The 15,565-nt window shown below is 25.1% G+C and overlaps 2 protein-coding genes across 2 annotated transcripts in view; one reads left to right on the top strand and one right to left on the bottom strand.

Moving 5' to 3' along the window:
- LOC119678043 (uncharacterized protein PB18E9.04c-like) overlaps nucleotides 1-15,565 on the top strand; it is a 233,893-nt gene that overhangs the window by 93,979 nt on the left and 124,349 nt on the right. The gene's annotated exons all lie outside the window — the stretch shown is intronic.
- LOC119678032 lies at nucleotides 5,615-6,051 on the bottom strand. The gene is made up of 2 exons (XM_038089673.1): nucleotides 5,835-6,051; nucleotides 5,615-5,782 (listed from the first exon to the last, which is right to left on the bottom strand). Exons 1-2 carry the CDS (start codon nucleotides 5,991-5,993, stop codon nucleotides 5,615-5,617), a joined length of 327 nt encoding a protein of 108 aa, XP_037945601.1. The 5' UTR covers nucleotides 5,994-6,051.

Consider the following 15,565-nt stretch of genomic DNA (forward strand, 5'->3'; position numbering starts at 1 on the left):
TTTGTTACAAAATTAATAAAAATTTTACACCATATAATTGTTTTTTTTTTGAATACACATCTGACAGGATTTCAATTTCCCAAGTGGCGCAGTTTGACAACGAATTTTAGTAAATACTAATATTCTACCCATATACTACCCATATATACTGATTTAGATCAGATTCTAAAATATTGTAATTTAAAGTTCCACACTATTAAGTGAAAGTTGTCATATAGTTGGAACAGAAATCGAAGTGCTTACGAAGACATGTCGTACTAAAATTTTCACTAACCGAACAGAAAATATTACGCCTTATGAATTAAGGCCAGTATGTCTCTCGTTGAGCAGTTTTATATGGTTTAATAAAATATAAAATTAACTGAAATTTAATTTTCTACTTTTTAATATAAACAAAAGTAAAAAATTAATAGGAATAAAAACACTATGTCAGCAACTTTACAAAAACAAATTTTAAATATAAAGCTAGCAAACATATTTTTTTTTATTTCCAAATATTTACATACAATGTACTTTACATTCCCTTTATAGAAGTCAATTTTTAACAATAATGTATCAAATTGCATGTTTTTAGTAACAATGAAGTGCTGCAACATGTCGACAATTCACTGGACCCCTCCTATTAATTGCATGCAGCACAATAACTCAATACCATTGTTGCTGCTGTTTCTGGTGCTAATTGTTGTTATGAGTTGGTGTTATTCTGCTGGTAATTACTAAACTTGATTTTGAAGGTTTTAAAGTCAGTACTAAAGGACATAAATATTATTATATTTTTTTAATGTTTTTTTTTTTAATTTCCTTCATAGAAGATGCAACAATGAAAAAAAAATACGGCAAAAAGGTATATGACATGCCTTAACAATGTGAAGTTGATTATAACAAATTGTAGTTTTGTATACAGCTGTAACTCCCACATTTTTCTGAGTTACAATTTACATATAGATAAATTTGTTCATTGAAATCTGATTGAAAAAATTACTACACGAAAATTTTCTTAGGTTCTGTGGTAAAATATTTAATAAAAATATATGAACACTTATATAAAAAACATAAATAAGTTAATTAAATATTAATCAAGTCTAGAGAATAATAAATTATTCTTAAAATGAAGAAAGCAATATTAATAAAGCAAAATTAATATAATTCGCAATCTTTATAATTAAAAAACATTAATATTTTATTCAAAATTCTAACTTTATAAATCTTTTATATGCTAATATGATTCATTAAGAGCAATTGAATTCATATTATATATTATTTAATAAAAAAAGTTCATATATAAGCATATAAATTTACATGCAGCAATTAACAATTAATTATGAGAAACAGAGTATATACGAACTATGTAGCTTATAAAAAAAATTTAATATTTATGAAATACACAATGCAAACGGCAGCAGTAACACAACAGTAGACGACATATTTCAATAGCAACAGAAATTTATATGAATAAGCAGAAAACACTTTAATATTAAATAATAAAAAAATAAAGAACCGGACGGAAATTGTATTTTCATGGTGAAGTGCGGGAAATTAAGTTTTAAGATTTCTTCACTATAATATATACATATAGATATATATATGTAGAATATAATTTATTACGATATGTTATAACTTACTAGGGTTGTAGACTGGGTAGACAACTAAGGCAGCACACAATGCTATAACATTGGAGGTTGCTCCGCTGCCTATTATCAATGCATGTCGCATGCATATGAAGTGCATATTATGTATTATTATTATATTTAGTTATTCATTGTTCTTGCATGTACGTATATATTTAAAAATATATTTTAATGCTTATCATAAAATTAAAAGGAAATGAATTTTTAAACTCTTTCCATATACATATAATTAAATATATATATAGCTGTAAGGGCATTAATACGCGAGAAAAGAATATATCTTAATAATAAATAAATTTAAGTCTTAATTTTTGTATACTTTATATATAGATATAAAATATAAATCAATTACAGATATGCGTAAATTAACATTAAATTTTTTATTAACAATATTTTTAAATATTTTGTTAAAATTTTATGTTTAATTTATGTTTGCAAAGAATTCGCACATGTGTTCAAAATATACATTTTAAGCGATAAAATTACGTTTTAACATTTTATTTTAAAATATATGCTTTAAATTTTATATAAGTACCAACAAGAGATACAGGTAAAGATACTACGTCTGCTATGCTATAATATATCCGAAGACCTTTGTATTTTTCTCTATATATCTCACAGGGATTAACAAGTAAAAGCGACGTAGTTCAATGAATTTAAGTATACGAATATTGAACATAAAATGAATTTAGTATTCTTAATAAAGTTTTTGTTGTTTATATTTAAGGTATATAAGTATATAATTTTTATATTATATATATACATGTGTTGTTAATATAAATATTCTTAATAAGGTTTTAGTTGTTTATATTGAAGGTATATAAGTATATAATTTTTGTATTATATATATATATGTGTTGTTAATATAAATATTCTTAATAAGGTTTTAGTTGTTTATATTTAAGGTATATAAGTATATAATTTTTATATTATATATATATATATATATATGTGTTGTTAATATAAAAATAAGAAGACTGTTTGTCTACTTATATTAAATACCTACAATTCTGTTATTATATCCGGCGAGACAAACAACCTACAAACATTTTTAAATTGAACTTGTTTTTATGTATAAATAATTTATAAAAAAACATTAATTTGATGGAAAATTTATTGAAATACATTTTTGAATATACTAATGATATTTATTTAATTATACAATATGCATCACGATTAGATTTGCATAAAAAAATATATTTAAATATTAAATTTTATTGAAAAAAAAAAAATCTTAATAATATGAATCATTTATTACTAATTAAAAAAAAATAAAATAAAATAAAAAATTTATTATTAGAGTTACAACTAAAATATAATGTAAAGTTAGAATAATTTAGTAAGTATCCAAATTATTAAAGCCAAAATATTTACTATTTAAAGTTACAAGTATATTAATAGATATTTATTGTGATTAATTTGTTAATTGAAGTTTAACGTCATCAGAAAATGACATTGAATAGATTATGTTCGCATGTTAAGTTTTTTTATTTTGATAAACCTTACATTAAGATAAGAGTTAACTAACTATCTATAGTGCGGAAATAATATTTGTTGTTGGTAATGATTATAATTAAAAAATAGTTTATATTTATTTTTAAAAGAAACGAACAGTATTTGAGATGGGAGTAAAATTCACATTTCTTGATTTTTCTATTTTATGAGATGCTGCCTTCTTAAAAAGTTTTTGGAAAAACATTCTACCATCTTAGTCCGGAGCATCGATATTATTTCAGCAATATGTTAAATAATGTAATGGTTGTTACAATGTTAATGCTAGAGATAGACAAAATTACATAGTATACTACAACCGACAAACAAGATTCACTTTCAGTAAAACGATGTCCATAGCGCCTCTCTATCTGAATTATTCTCATCTTTATCTCTTCCATATTTATAATGACACTAGAACTGTAAAACATTTAGTTTTGTAATATATGTCTGATGAAAATGGAAGATCAATTCTTTCAATACTCTACTGTAGGTTAAATAGTAAATAAAATTGGATGAAAAAATACCTTGATTATAAATATTCTGTGCACACTTTGAATTTATATTATTCTACTCACATTTGATGTAAATACAATTTTTAAAACAACTTTTATATAAAATAATACGAAAAATTATTTCAAGTTTGTCTGCAATTTAGTGACTTGATTTTTTGGCTCTAAGCTTAATCACTCAAATAAATTGTTTTCTATAACATAAGCTGGTTTAAATTAGTATAATTTGAAAAAATAAGAAAAAACGAATAATTGTATTGGAACAATGTAGTAATCGAAATAATATTGAAATTATAATCACCGTGGAAATTTTATGATAAGTGCATAAAAGTATATTATTAAAACTTTTCTCATTTGCATAAAAATTGTTCTGATAGAAAACTAGAAAAAAAATTAACAATACAATTTATATTATTGTTGATGCAACAAATTAGAAAAAAAACCTATAAGTAAAGTCTTAAAAACATACAATAAGAATAAGCCATTAAAAGAAGAATTGATTGAATATTAAACTAGAAATAAAAAGTTTAGGTGACTATCAACCTGTTTAGTTCAGTGTTCTAAAGCCCATAAATGAAATTTTGATATACATGTAGTAACATGAGAGAGTGATTTTAAGGAAAAATTGCCGGGATATTAAACCGTTGATTAGAGAAAGTTTACTATAGAATGTATATAAAGTGCATAAGGACAATTTAATAAACGTTTATTATAACTATAGAGGGAATCTAATAGTTTTCTTTTGTATGTAGTGATATCTTATATTAAATATAAACAGTAAGTTATAAATAGTTTTACACCCTGAATAAGTTAAAACTTTCCTTTCCGAAAGTCAGAAATTTTTTTTTTCTCCTAATTATTTAATATTAGTATATTTTTATATACAGTTCACACAGTTGCAGCTAAGGAGTATATTAACTTTGTCGAAACGTTTATAGCTCAGTAAGAATCTTTGGTAAAATATATTCTATACATACTTTTGATCAGCATACGTTGAATCGACTTAGCGATGTTAGATTATTTAAGTGTCTATTGATACACAAACTAGTAAATCCAGGAAAATTGCCACTGAACTCCAGAGATCAAAGAAGAAATAATAATGAAAAGAATATACTGAAAGATACTGTGCTGTGTGATGGAAAAGTAGTGGCTGTAAATATACGTGTTTTATTCCTCGAAAATAATTAAATCCAATATCGTAACTTTCAAAAAAAGTTTTCTTGGCTAAAACTTATGAATTCTCCTTATTTACGGAATCTGAAGTAAAACATACTAAAAAATACTTTCAAAGTTGAAAGTTTAACTTCGAGAGCAGAACTCTTAGTTAATAGAAAGGTAATATCGTTTGTGAATAAACTTTTTGAAAATTATGACATAGTGCAAAATTTAATAAAGCAAAACAAAAAAACAAATAAGTTTAAAATCATATTTTCTATGTTACAAAATTTTAAAACCCTTCGTATGTATATACACGCATTTTAATAAACTTTCTTTTTATATGTTATACCTCAATAATTATTGGAAGATATTGATCTAAGTAACTTTCATTATAAAACCAATATTTTTTGTTGTTACTTATTTTCACTGAAAACAAGTCAAAGTTTATTGCATTGTCTTTGCCATAATTATTATCCATTATTATATCATATATATCACATTGTGACATCCATCCATCCTTTTAGCCAACTACGTTTCAACCGCAGTTGAAAATATTATTGCATCGTACTCAATCTATTAATGTCTTTGAGCTAATCAGTCTTGACCTACTTTTAATGGGCAGTAGTTAAAAAAGCCATTGCCACTGCTAATGCTCCTCTTGAAAAGACTAAGAGATCGTCTGTTATCGTGTGCTAGTGACAGCAATTGTATAGTACACTTTATTTTAATACAAAGAAATCTAACATACTCGTCACACTTCAATGTTTTAAATAATCCAACTAGTAGCAGAGACCACCAATAGTCTTTCTTTCCAAACGATCGTAATTACTCCTTATGTCTGTTCTTCTTATGCAAATATTCCATTTTTTTCTCAAGAGATGTTAGCTTTTTCAAAGCTTTAACGATTGAGCGCCGATCCAATAACATTAAATTTGGTTTAACGAAATCCGTTCTTCGAGGATCATAGTCATCACAAAACTTCTCAACAATTTCCTAAAATCAAAAGAATGAGTTATCAAGAAATTAACAGACAATAATGACAAACCTTCTGCTTCTCTAACGCATATTCAAGAGAATTGGTTTGTTTCCATAACGCAGAATATAATGGATAATATTTAAAAAAATTGTACCTGGAACTTTCGCTGTAAGTACGGGTCGAAACGTTTAATTTTGAAACAATTTGTTTAAATGGAATTTTGTACATATTGCAAGTTTTATTTGGAGATCGGACTATGTAAAACTAAAATTTTGAATTTTGTTATTTCATGTCTGTAACATAAAAATTTATTGCTATATTAAAATTTATAAATAATTTTAAAGAAATTCCAACGCTTGCGTTGTTAATAAAAAATCATAGTGATTGTAAATAATTTTAAGTATTAAAATTTCACGAAACTCACTATGCTTTTCTGTGATTTATGTTGAATTTTTTATACGAAAATGAGACAAATCACGTTTTATTTTTAAAAAAATTAATCTTTTTAAATATTGCACCTTAAAAGATACTTATAATTTTAATTTATATATTTTTTTGTTGCTACTTCATTTTAGTATTCTATAGTATAACATTTTGCTCAATGATGTCGTCGTTTAAAAATAGCAAACACTGTAGTGTAGTATAGTACGTGTTTCTGTGTCGAATCCTTTACACAAAAAAAACATTAATAATAATTTATATACATATGTATAAATTTTCTACTTTTGAATTAGTACAATATTCTGTTTATATTAATTATTTAAAAATATAAAAAATATTATTAAATTTTTACTAAGCAGTCTTTGCCGTTGTTTACTTAATAAAATTTTTGTTAAATTTTTTCGCTTGTTGAAGAAAATACACTCGATGTATGTTGCGAATACATAAATGCTGCGATTTTATTGCCGTCTTCACTTACGTGGGAAATATGTTAATTTTTCTTGTTGAAGGAAGCTGGTAGCATAATTATATATGCCTCTATGTAAACAATTAGAAATAAATTTGTGAGAAAATTTAAGACACCTTTTATGCAATTAAGTTTTTTAATAGCGCTGACGCATTTACTGGCATAATTTTTTAATTAAATATATTGTTTTAATGGAGCATACACGTTTTTTCAAAGAAAAATTTCAAAAATTGTTTTAGATTTAAGTACTCTACTCTGAGTAATATTAAATACTAAACAATTAAGAAAGTTTCTTGCTTTCTTTTTCTAATTAGTATATCAGAAATAGTTCAACATTAATTATATAAGTATTTAAAATTTATAGCTAATAACATTTGTAGAATGATACAATAATATAGCGAAATGCTTAGAAGTAAGGAATGATATTCAATAAAAAAAATTATCTAAATAATTAAGTTAGACATTAAATATGATTTAAAATTAAAATATAGTTGATCAAATTGATCCACAAAATTTTATTATTAAAAAAGTTAATTCGAAATGCTTATAATAATTATTTAATTATTTTCTTTATTAATTAATAAATTAGTTTCAACTTAATTATTATTTTTGCTTTTCATAATATATAATACAAAATTAAACTAAAAATGATAAATTTTATTTAAGAGAACTTAATATTTACTTATATTCATATCGTCACATACACATATATTACAACAACAACAGAAAATAATAGCAATGATATATGCTCTCATATATGCATCCCTACATTATAATAATAAAACCAATTGCAAGAACAGCTCTAATGAATACAGACACAAGTAATACTGTTAATAATTATATTAAAGAAAAAAATAAGACAACCAAAATGAAAGGAAAATTAAATAATAAGAATTATTTTCTATGAAAAACCTCCCATAAAACATTTTTAATTTTATTAAATAATTGCAATGAATTTGAATGTTTAAGTTTGAAGTTTCGTATCAATTGAAATTCAAAATTTTGTAAGTATAGATATATTAATAGCTGATTCTGAATGCAAATAGTTAAGACGAATTTGCTGAAATTACTGCTATAGAAGTAGGTATATGCACTTAAAAAGGTTTTGATGAGTTTTGAAAAGGTTTTGATGATGAGATTGAATTAAAAAGTTTATACAACACGATGAAAGAATAAGACAGATGTACATTTCTAAAATCATTTAAAAAACATTTATTACTGAACTGTTATATTTATAACAGACTTCTGATTAAATAAAAATGTTATTTTAAATATAATAGGTCAATTGATCTGACCTGTGAAACATAAAAGTGTTAAGTATTTATTTTAATTTATTACTTATGTTTTTTACTAGCGCTTAACCAAAGAATTTAAAATTATTTATATAAAATAAATATATACCTATATATAGAGTATTTTTTATTATTTTTGCAATTTATATTATGGGCAAGTTAGCAAACATTTGTCTGTTTTGGCCGCAAAGTAATATTTAATAACATTTTGCAACGAAAATTTTGTTAACAAAATTGTTTTTGTGAATTTTTAATTTCCTGTTTTCATTGAATTTGGATTAAATATATAAAATTTTTGTCAGATAACAAATGAGAGAATGGCAATATTGTATATATACACGCAAAAGTTTCATATGAAAATATATTTCAACCACAATGGATGTAATATAATGAAGAAATTAGATTAACAGACAAATGTATAAGAAATACTAAACCAGAAAGTAAAAGAAAAAAATTATTAAATTGAACTACTTAACGTTTTCTACACAAACTACGTGATTTGGTTAGTGTTTTCAGTTGAACTAGTTTTTTTTCTTATAAAACAATAAATACTTCCAAACGTTTTGTTTAAATAATATAGGAAAGCAAAACCGTCGAGTTTCTGCTGTTACTTAACAGCAAAATGAAATGCATTTTTTTATATAAATATACGAATGTATAAAAAAATTTTTTATTAAATTTATTGAATTTTATATTTTATAAAGCGTGAATTTACTTCTTTAACATGTATATTTTTATATAAAGAAAATATTTAATATATGCTATTTAATTAAGTTTGTCATATAATCCACATTTCATTACTTTGAAAAACAGATGTGCAGTTGCGTTGAATTTGTACGCGTTAAAATGCCTTTAATTAAGTCCAAACTCAATAAATTAAAAAAAAATAAAATGTCAAAATGAATGATGCTACGGCATATTCCATTGATGAAGAGCACTGTTGACATTTCTACAGAACAACAAAGACCAAAGCTTGAAGTATTTTTAAATATTTTTATTAAATTTGAGAAGAATTTATTTAGATTCTCTAAAAGTAAAAAAGTTTTATTTTCAGTCTAAATTAATTAAGGTTTCGTTTAATCTTGAAGCAAAAGTATATGCCATTTGAAAAGATAAACGAAACCGAATAAAACAAATAATCAATTTTAATACTTCTAGCTAAGTGAATATTGATAATATTCTCACATAAGTTCTTTAACATCTGTGGCTTTTTTTTAAATAATATTAGTAACAACTCATTTATAAGGACATTATTCTATGAAAATAAATGCGAGATAAATTTTTATCCTAAGCAACTTTTCTCATATTAGCAGAAATCAATTCATCAATATTTAACAAGCGAATATTGTACCTGTTAACTAGTGACTATAGTACTGTTTTTCTCTTACCAAACAATAATCGCTTAGTTTACTTAAACCAATTAAACACCGTGAGCAGTTCCTGATCTCAAGGAGAACGTCTGCTTGTTGTTACAATGATTTTTACCGTAGCACAACAAAAATTTTCACTCTTATATACGATAACTTCAGATCCTATTGTCTTCTAATATTTTATTAAGACTTGTAGGTTATGAATAAGAAAAGTTAAAAAGCAAAGCAGATTAGGATAAGGAACATAGCTACAAATAAACTGTGACCAGCTTAGCATGTATGAAGGCATACTTTTTATGTTTTATTTACTTGGGTGAAGTCTTCCCTTATGTCATTGGTAAATCAATATCTGTTCTCGATCTGCCACTTTTTTCTCTAATTTTTTTGACCAATCGAAGATTTAGGATATTCATTTTGCCTGATATTAACTAATCAAAAATAAAAGCTGTACTAAAAGTAAATCTGGAATAAAAAGGTTACTTTAGAGATTTCCCAAACGAAAACTATATTATAAAGCGCTTGAAGAACTAATTTGATATTATGAAAGGTGATTCGGTTTGATTGTTTGAAAACGTGTTAAAGATTAACATCACATATTAAGGAAGCTAAATCTGCAGCATGCTTAAAAGATAGAGTGATACATACAGTGCTAAATTCAATTAAACCTGGTTATTATTCCAGTATAGTATATACGTATTATTATTATTATTATTGAGTAAGGGATCGTGCACTGCGACCTAAAAGATCTATTGTGCCCCTTTGTCGGGTTAGAGTATTTCTCCAAGTCCGATTTCTTTAATGAAAGACAGTATGGATCCTATCTTCCCCAGTCTTGAATCCTTATGATCCATGAAATACCCTCCTAGGTGTTTCTTTCGTTTATGCATCAGTGCCGGGCACTCCCCAAGCACATGGTATGCCGTTTCTCTCTCTTCCCTGCAGTATCTGCAGTCTGAGTTGGATTGAATTCCTAACTTCGATAGGTGATTATTCAATCTGCAGTGACCGGTCAGTAATCCCGTAATAATTCTTATGTTAGTTTTTGATTGTACTATGCAATCTTTAAAGCGTTTTAGGTTGTAAGTCCCTAAAAGCATTTTAGATTGTGAGATATATACGTATAATTTTGGGGTTCTTATATGTTTAAGTGAAGTTATATATAGGTTAATTAATATTCTTGTATACTAATTAAGGTATCACTTCTATTTGATCTATAAAATGTTCAACGAAACGGAGATATTGATGATAAAATTCATTGCTTCTTGATGTGAGATATAAAATGTTTTCGCTATATAAAGTCTTTCCCACAAAACTTTGATATGACTACATAGTCAGTTCCCAAAAACTGTCATATAGTAAATATGTTATGATTTTAATAGAAAAATTTATCGTATACTCGTATAAAACTTTTTTAATTTTTTGTGCATACTAAATTTACCAAAACTCACCTAATTTCGTGCTATGTAGTCTTAATTTCAATTCGTGCAAAAAATTTAAATTTTTGTTTAAAGCATTATACCTGAAGACTGACAAATTAAAATTAGACATAAAATATACTAGGCGGAAACTTTTAAAAATATTTTATTATATAGTAAATTTTTATGCATTTTTCACACGTACAATTATTTTGCCAAAAACTAGCAACCACAACAACTTTATTTGTATCTCAAACAGAAAAAAAAAAACGTGTGTGTGTACGGGCAGATACTTAGAAAAGCAACAAAATATTAAAGTTAGCATCTTTTTTTTAGTTCAAACATTGCGATAAGTATGGATTGTGGTTTTCAGAAATAATTCCTGGAATTTTATTTCAGAGATGTGTACATTTTTCTTAACTGGAACTTGAATAAAGGTAACATTGTTTAACAAAGGCTTTGACTGTTTAACTGTTAGTCATATACTCCCAATATACGAGTAGTAATATTAGAAATAAGTCAAAGATATTTTTCAGCTATCTAGCAGTATAATCATTAGACCTTTCTTTTTTAAAAGAGGAGTATTTTTATAATGTCTTACTTGTTTTCGTGATCACGTTTTCATTGTTATCTTTGTTTCTTGTTCCTAAAAATCTTTTTACCATCGAAACCAATAATATTGTATCCTTACGTTATTTTGAGTTTGGTATAAATTATCTGTAATTTTTGGTGCTTATTTAAGATATTATTTATTTATGAATTTTGCCAGTAAGTAGCGGTATCACAAATTAGGGGCACTGGGATAACTGACAATCTTAGTAGATTTTGAAAAGTAGCTTAAACCTTACAATTACTTTGTATGTCATAGTCATAAAAGTATATATATAATAACTTAGTATTAAAAACAAGTCTCGTAAAAAAGTTGATGTAATTTCAAGAATTTAACGACAACAGTAATAAAAAGTGAAGTTTACAAATTTTAACAAGCATACGCAGTGCTTCATTTACAACTTCATGTATCTGCATACAAATTGTGTCTTGTATTTGTACTGTGACTTGTACTAAATTGTATGCGCGTCTGTTAGCGTCTGCTACTTGTACAATTTCTACTTGGTTCGATGCTTTTCATATGCTAAGATGTTGAGATAGCACCATTATTGTTTTCTTAGCTGTCACTACAAATAGCAAATATCAAAGGAACAATTTTGTAGCGCCACAAAACATTTTTTATGTTCATAACAAATAATTTGCATTTTTAGTTTATACGAAACCAAGTATGTGAGGTTGACAACGCCCCTATTTCGACCATCAAATGGTTGGTTGCTGTTATCATAGATGCATTTGTCAAACAAAACAAAATATTTTGAGTTTATTTTTGTTTTTATTTATATTTCCAAATTCCTGAGAAATGTGCTAAAGTTAGTAAAGAAAACACACAAGTTGACACAATTTTTGACCTAACTTTTATGATTTAAAGAAATCTCAATACTAAAGAGCTGTAAGTAAGGGGGAAAAATGGTATCAAATTCCTTCTGTTTTTATAAATGAAAATAAATTACTATGACTCACATAATTATTCAAACAAATCGTTGACATTTCGACTGAATTTGCACACCGCATACACAAAATTAATAAGATGTATAAAGTATCTGAGAACAGCTAAATGAGATTAAAATTATAAAAGCATTTTAATTGCTTTGCTTTTCCAAAAATAAAAAAGTAAAAAGAAAAAGAAAAAACAGCAGTACTTGCATACGGGTTGATAGGTAAATTCCTAAAATGTGATTTATTTTTTCAGCTTTTTTTTTTCTAATAAAATGACAGATAAAAATTTACGAAAAAAATAATTGCAAAATAAATATCAAAAAGTAATAACAACAACAAATTAATCGTGGAATTTTTCGCTGTCACTTGAAGTAAATTTCAGATTCAGTTAAGCTGTTTTAGTCAAGGCAAGAATAACACGTAGAAGACCAAAAAAAAAAAAAAACAACAACAACAACAAACAATAAACAAAACAAACATTCAGTAACTTAACGCTTCTTTTCAGTAACGCCTTTTTGTATCTTAGAGATACAATTTTTTATCTTTTTTTTTTTTGTTTGCTTCTTTTGACGTTCATAACAACGTATAGAAAAAAATACTAGAAATGAATAAAAATATGTAATAAATACACGAAATGTGTGAGAGACACAAAATACGTAAAAGTTTATGAGCTTAATATTTAGAATTTTGGTGCGTACGTACTTGCCTGCTGTTTTATTGTTGCTGTGAGTGTTTCGTACTGATTTTTATTATTAAAATATTTGCTGATATTTCTTTCTAGTCTAAATTGTATCTCAAATTGTATCTATGTATGTACATACGTATGCAATGACGTAACATAGTAGTCAGTGGGCTTAAATTTTATAACAAATTCTGTTGTCTATTTCTATGAAGCACTTTATATACTCGCACTATATGTATGTTAAAGAACATTTAGAATTAACTAATTAGATTCCTTTTTATGATTAATGAAAAGAGCTTAAAAGATTTGTGTAGCGCACACAAGTAATGAGTATCTAAGGGATTATGTGCATAATTACTTTTAATTTATTTATGAAAATGATTTTTAATAAAACGGTTGAAATGAGTGCTACTTTAGTGTGAAATTAGTTTATGTGCATTTTAAAATATTTTGACACAACCGTCAAGGTTACCAAAACTACTTCACAAAATGAACATTATTTTTTCAAGTAAATTTTTATATGAATCTGTAAATATGTTTGCGAGGCAGGAAAATATAAAAATAGCTATATTAAAATTTATATTGCATGTTGTAATTATCACAAAATATTTTTATTATTTCAAGCAAGCCGCAGTGCATCAAAATTTTGCGCCCTAGTAAGAAATGAGGGTACGACAGTCAAGTATGTGTAGATTATTCAAATAAAAACAAACAAAAACCAACTATATATATTATATTCAAAATAATTTGCTCTTGATTATATAAATTTTAAATTTTATATAAAAGCAAATAAAAAAAGGTTTATTATGATTTGTCGAAGGGTTTAACATTTAGAGTAAATTTGTTTTTTTATTTTATAAATATGAATTCATACAGACTAGTTGAAATCATTTTAAAAATTAATATATAATTAAAATTGATCTTAAAAGATAAAAAAAAATTTGTTTATATATTTTCATTAAAGTTAAACCTATAATTAAAAGTTTTAATACCGTGTTTAGTACAATTTTAGTTCTAAAAAATATATTGTACAAAATATTGTGAAACAATATTAAAAACGAAGTTTACCATTAAACAAAATATTTTTAGTCATTAGTTGGTATAATAAATAGGGGACTGAATACAAAGGGATCGCCATTAAAACCATCAAAGTTAGTCATAAAAATTTTGCAAGGCTGAATACTAACTAATGCTTTACTAACTATAAAAAAAATTTCTTGTTTACTAATATATATCTTACTGTTAAGGTAAAGTGGCGACTATATCTAAATTTGATTATTTAAAAGTTTTAAATAGTAAAACTGAATACATATTTTAATGCCTATCTTTGCATACATTATACATACATAAAAAAATTATTTTAGACAAGAAAATATATGATTTGATACTAAAATTGATTTGAATAAAGTGTATATCACAACATATGAGGTAAAAATAACTAAAAGAAAACAATATGAACTACTTACTTCATATCGTCACTATAGGATTAGATATTTCTAGATATTCAGGAACCGTTCAAAAAAGTTTATGAGCAAAATTTTACCCATGTATAACCACACCTGAAAGGAATATAAACATTGGATGAAGGTCGTTGCTGCAAATGTTTAGGATCCATCTTTAAAATGTCTACATATTAACATATTTTTAACAATTATATTTAAACAATTTAATGCTAATTTTAACATTTGTCAAAGTTTTTATTCTAAAATTGTTTAGAACGAATCCCCAGAAACTCTATCAGCAGAATATTAGATGTAATGAATTTTGTTTTCATCCCATTATAGCTTAACATACGGATATGATGATTCAGATATTAAATTATAATAAAATCTAAATTGAACGCAATGGTATACAAATATCAGCTTTTGATTTCTCCAATAAAGGTTAAAGATTCATTCTCATAAATTAGATGTACTAAATCTAATTACTGAATGGCTTAATATAGCAAAATATATGCATATATATCAATAAAACCAGGTTCTTGAACATGAAAATGATCATTTAGTACATGATCACAAAAATGTGCTTAAAAATTTAGCGCCCGTGGGGAACTGAACATGTGGCAACCTCATCTAGTAAAAAAAATATATATCACGATTATATTTTTATATTAAAACAAATACCTAAATCACATTACACCTATACTAATGCCGCTTTAACATGCTTGCAGCAACTCTAGGAAAGCGCACTGTTTAACCTAAGGATAGAATGTTTCTTTAGGGGCAACAAATTTCTTATCATAAAATCTATTTACAAAAAATTAAAAAATTCTGCTGATAATAATAACATAAATATTTTACTTTTATATAATTTTTTTAATAGATATCTTTATTATATTTTCTATGTCTTTGTCCACTTTGTAATATCTTTCTATAGTGTTTACCTTGAGGTCATATAAGGTTATATTTTTTTAAATAATTTAGTTTTTTCATTTTTTTTTTAATAATTTACTACCGTTACATTTCATATGTTTTTTTTTTTTCATATAAAAATTTAATAATAAAATCTTATATAATCACGAAAAAGTTATGAATTTTTAAGCACAAATTACAGTATCTAAAAACCATAACTAATATATCAAAAAAAAAA

Source organism: Teleopsis dalmanni, chromosome 1 (genome assembly GCF_002237135.1).
Source record: "Teleopsis dalmanni isolate 2A chromosome 1, ASM223713v2, whole genome shotgun sequence".
Taxonomy (NCBI): domain Eukaryota; kingdom Metazoa; phylum Arthropoda; class Insecta; order Diptera; family Diopsidae; genus Teleopsis; species Teleopsis dalmanni.

Excerpts from the sequence above, each read along its gene's own strand:
- LOC119678032 (XM_038089673.1), bottom strand. The coding sequence starts at position 5,993 with ATGTACAAAATTCCATTTAAACAAATTGTTTCAAAATTAAACGTTTCG. Across the intron at positions 5,783-5,834 it reads ATGCGTTAGAGAAGCAGAAG|GAAATTGTTGAGAAGTTTTG; the intron begins GTTTGTCATTAT and ends TTTTGATTTTAG.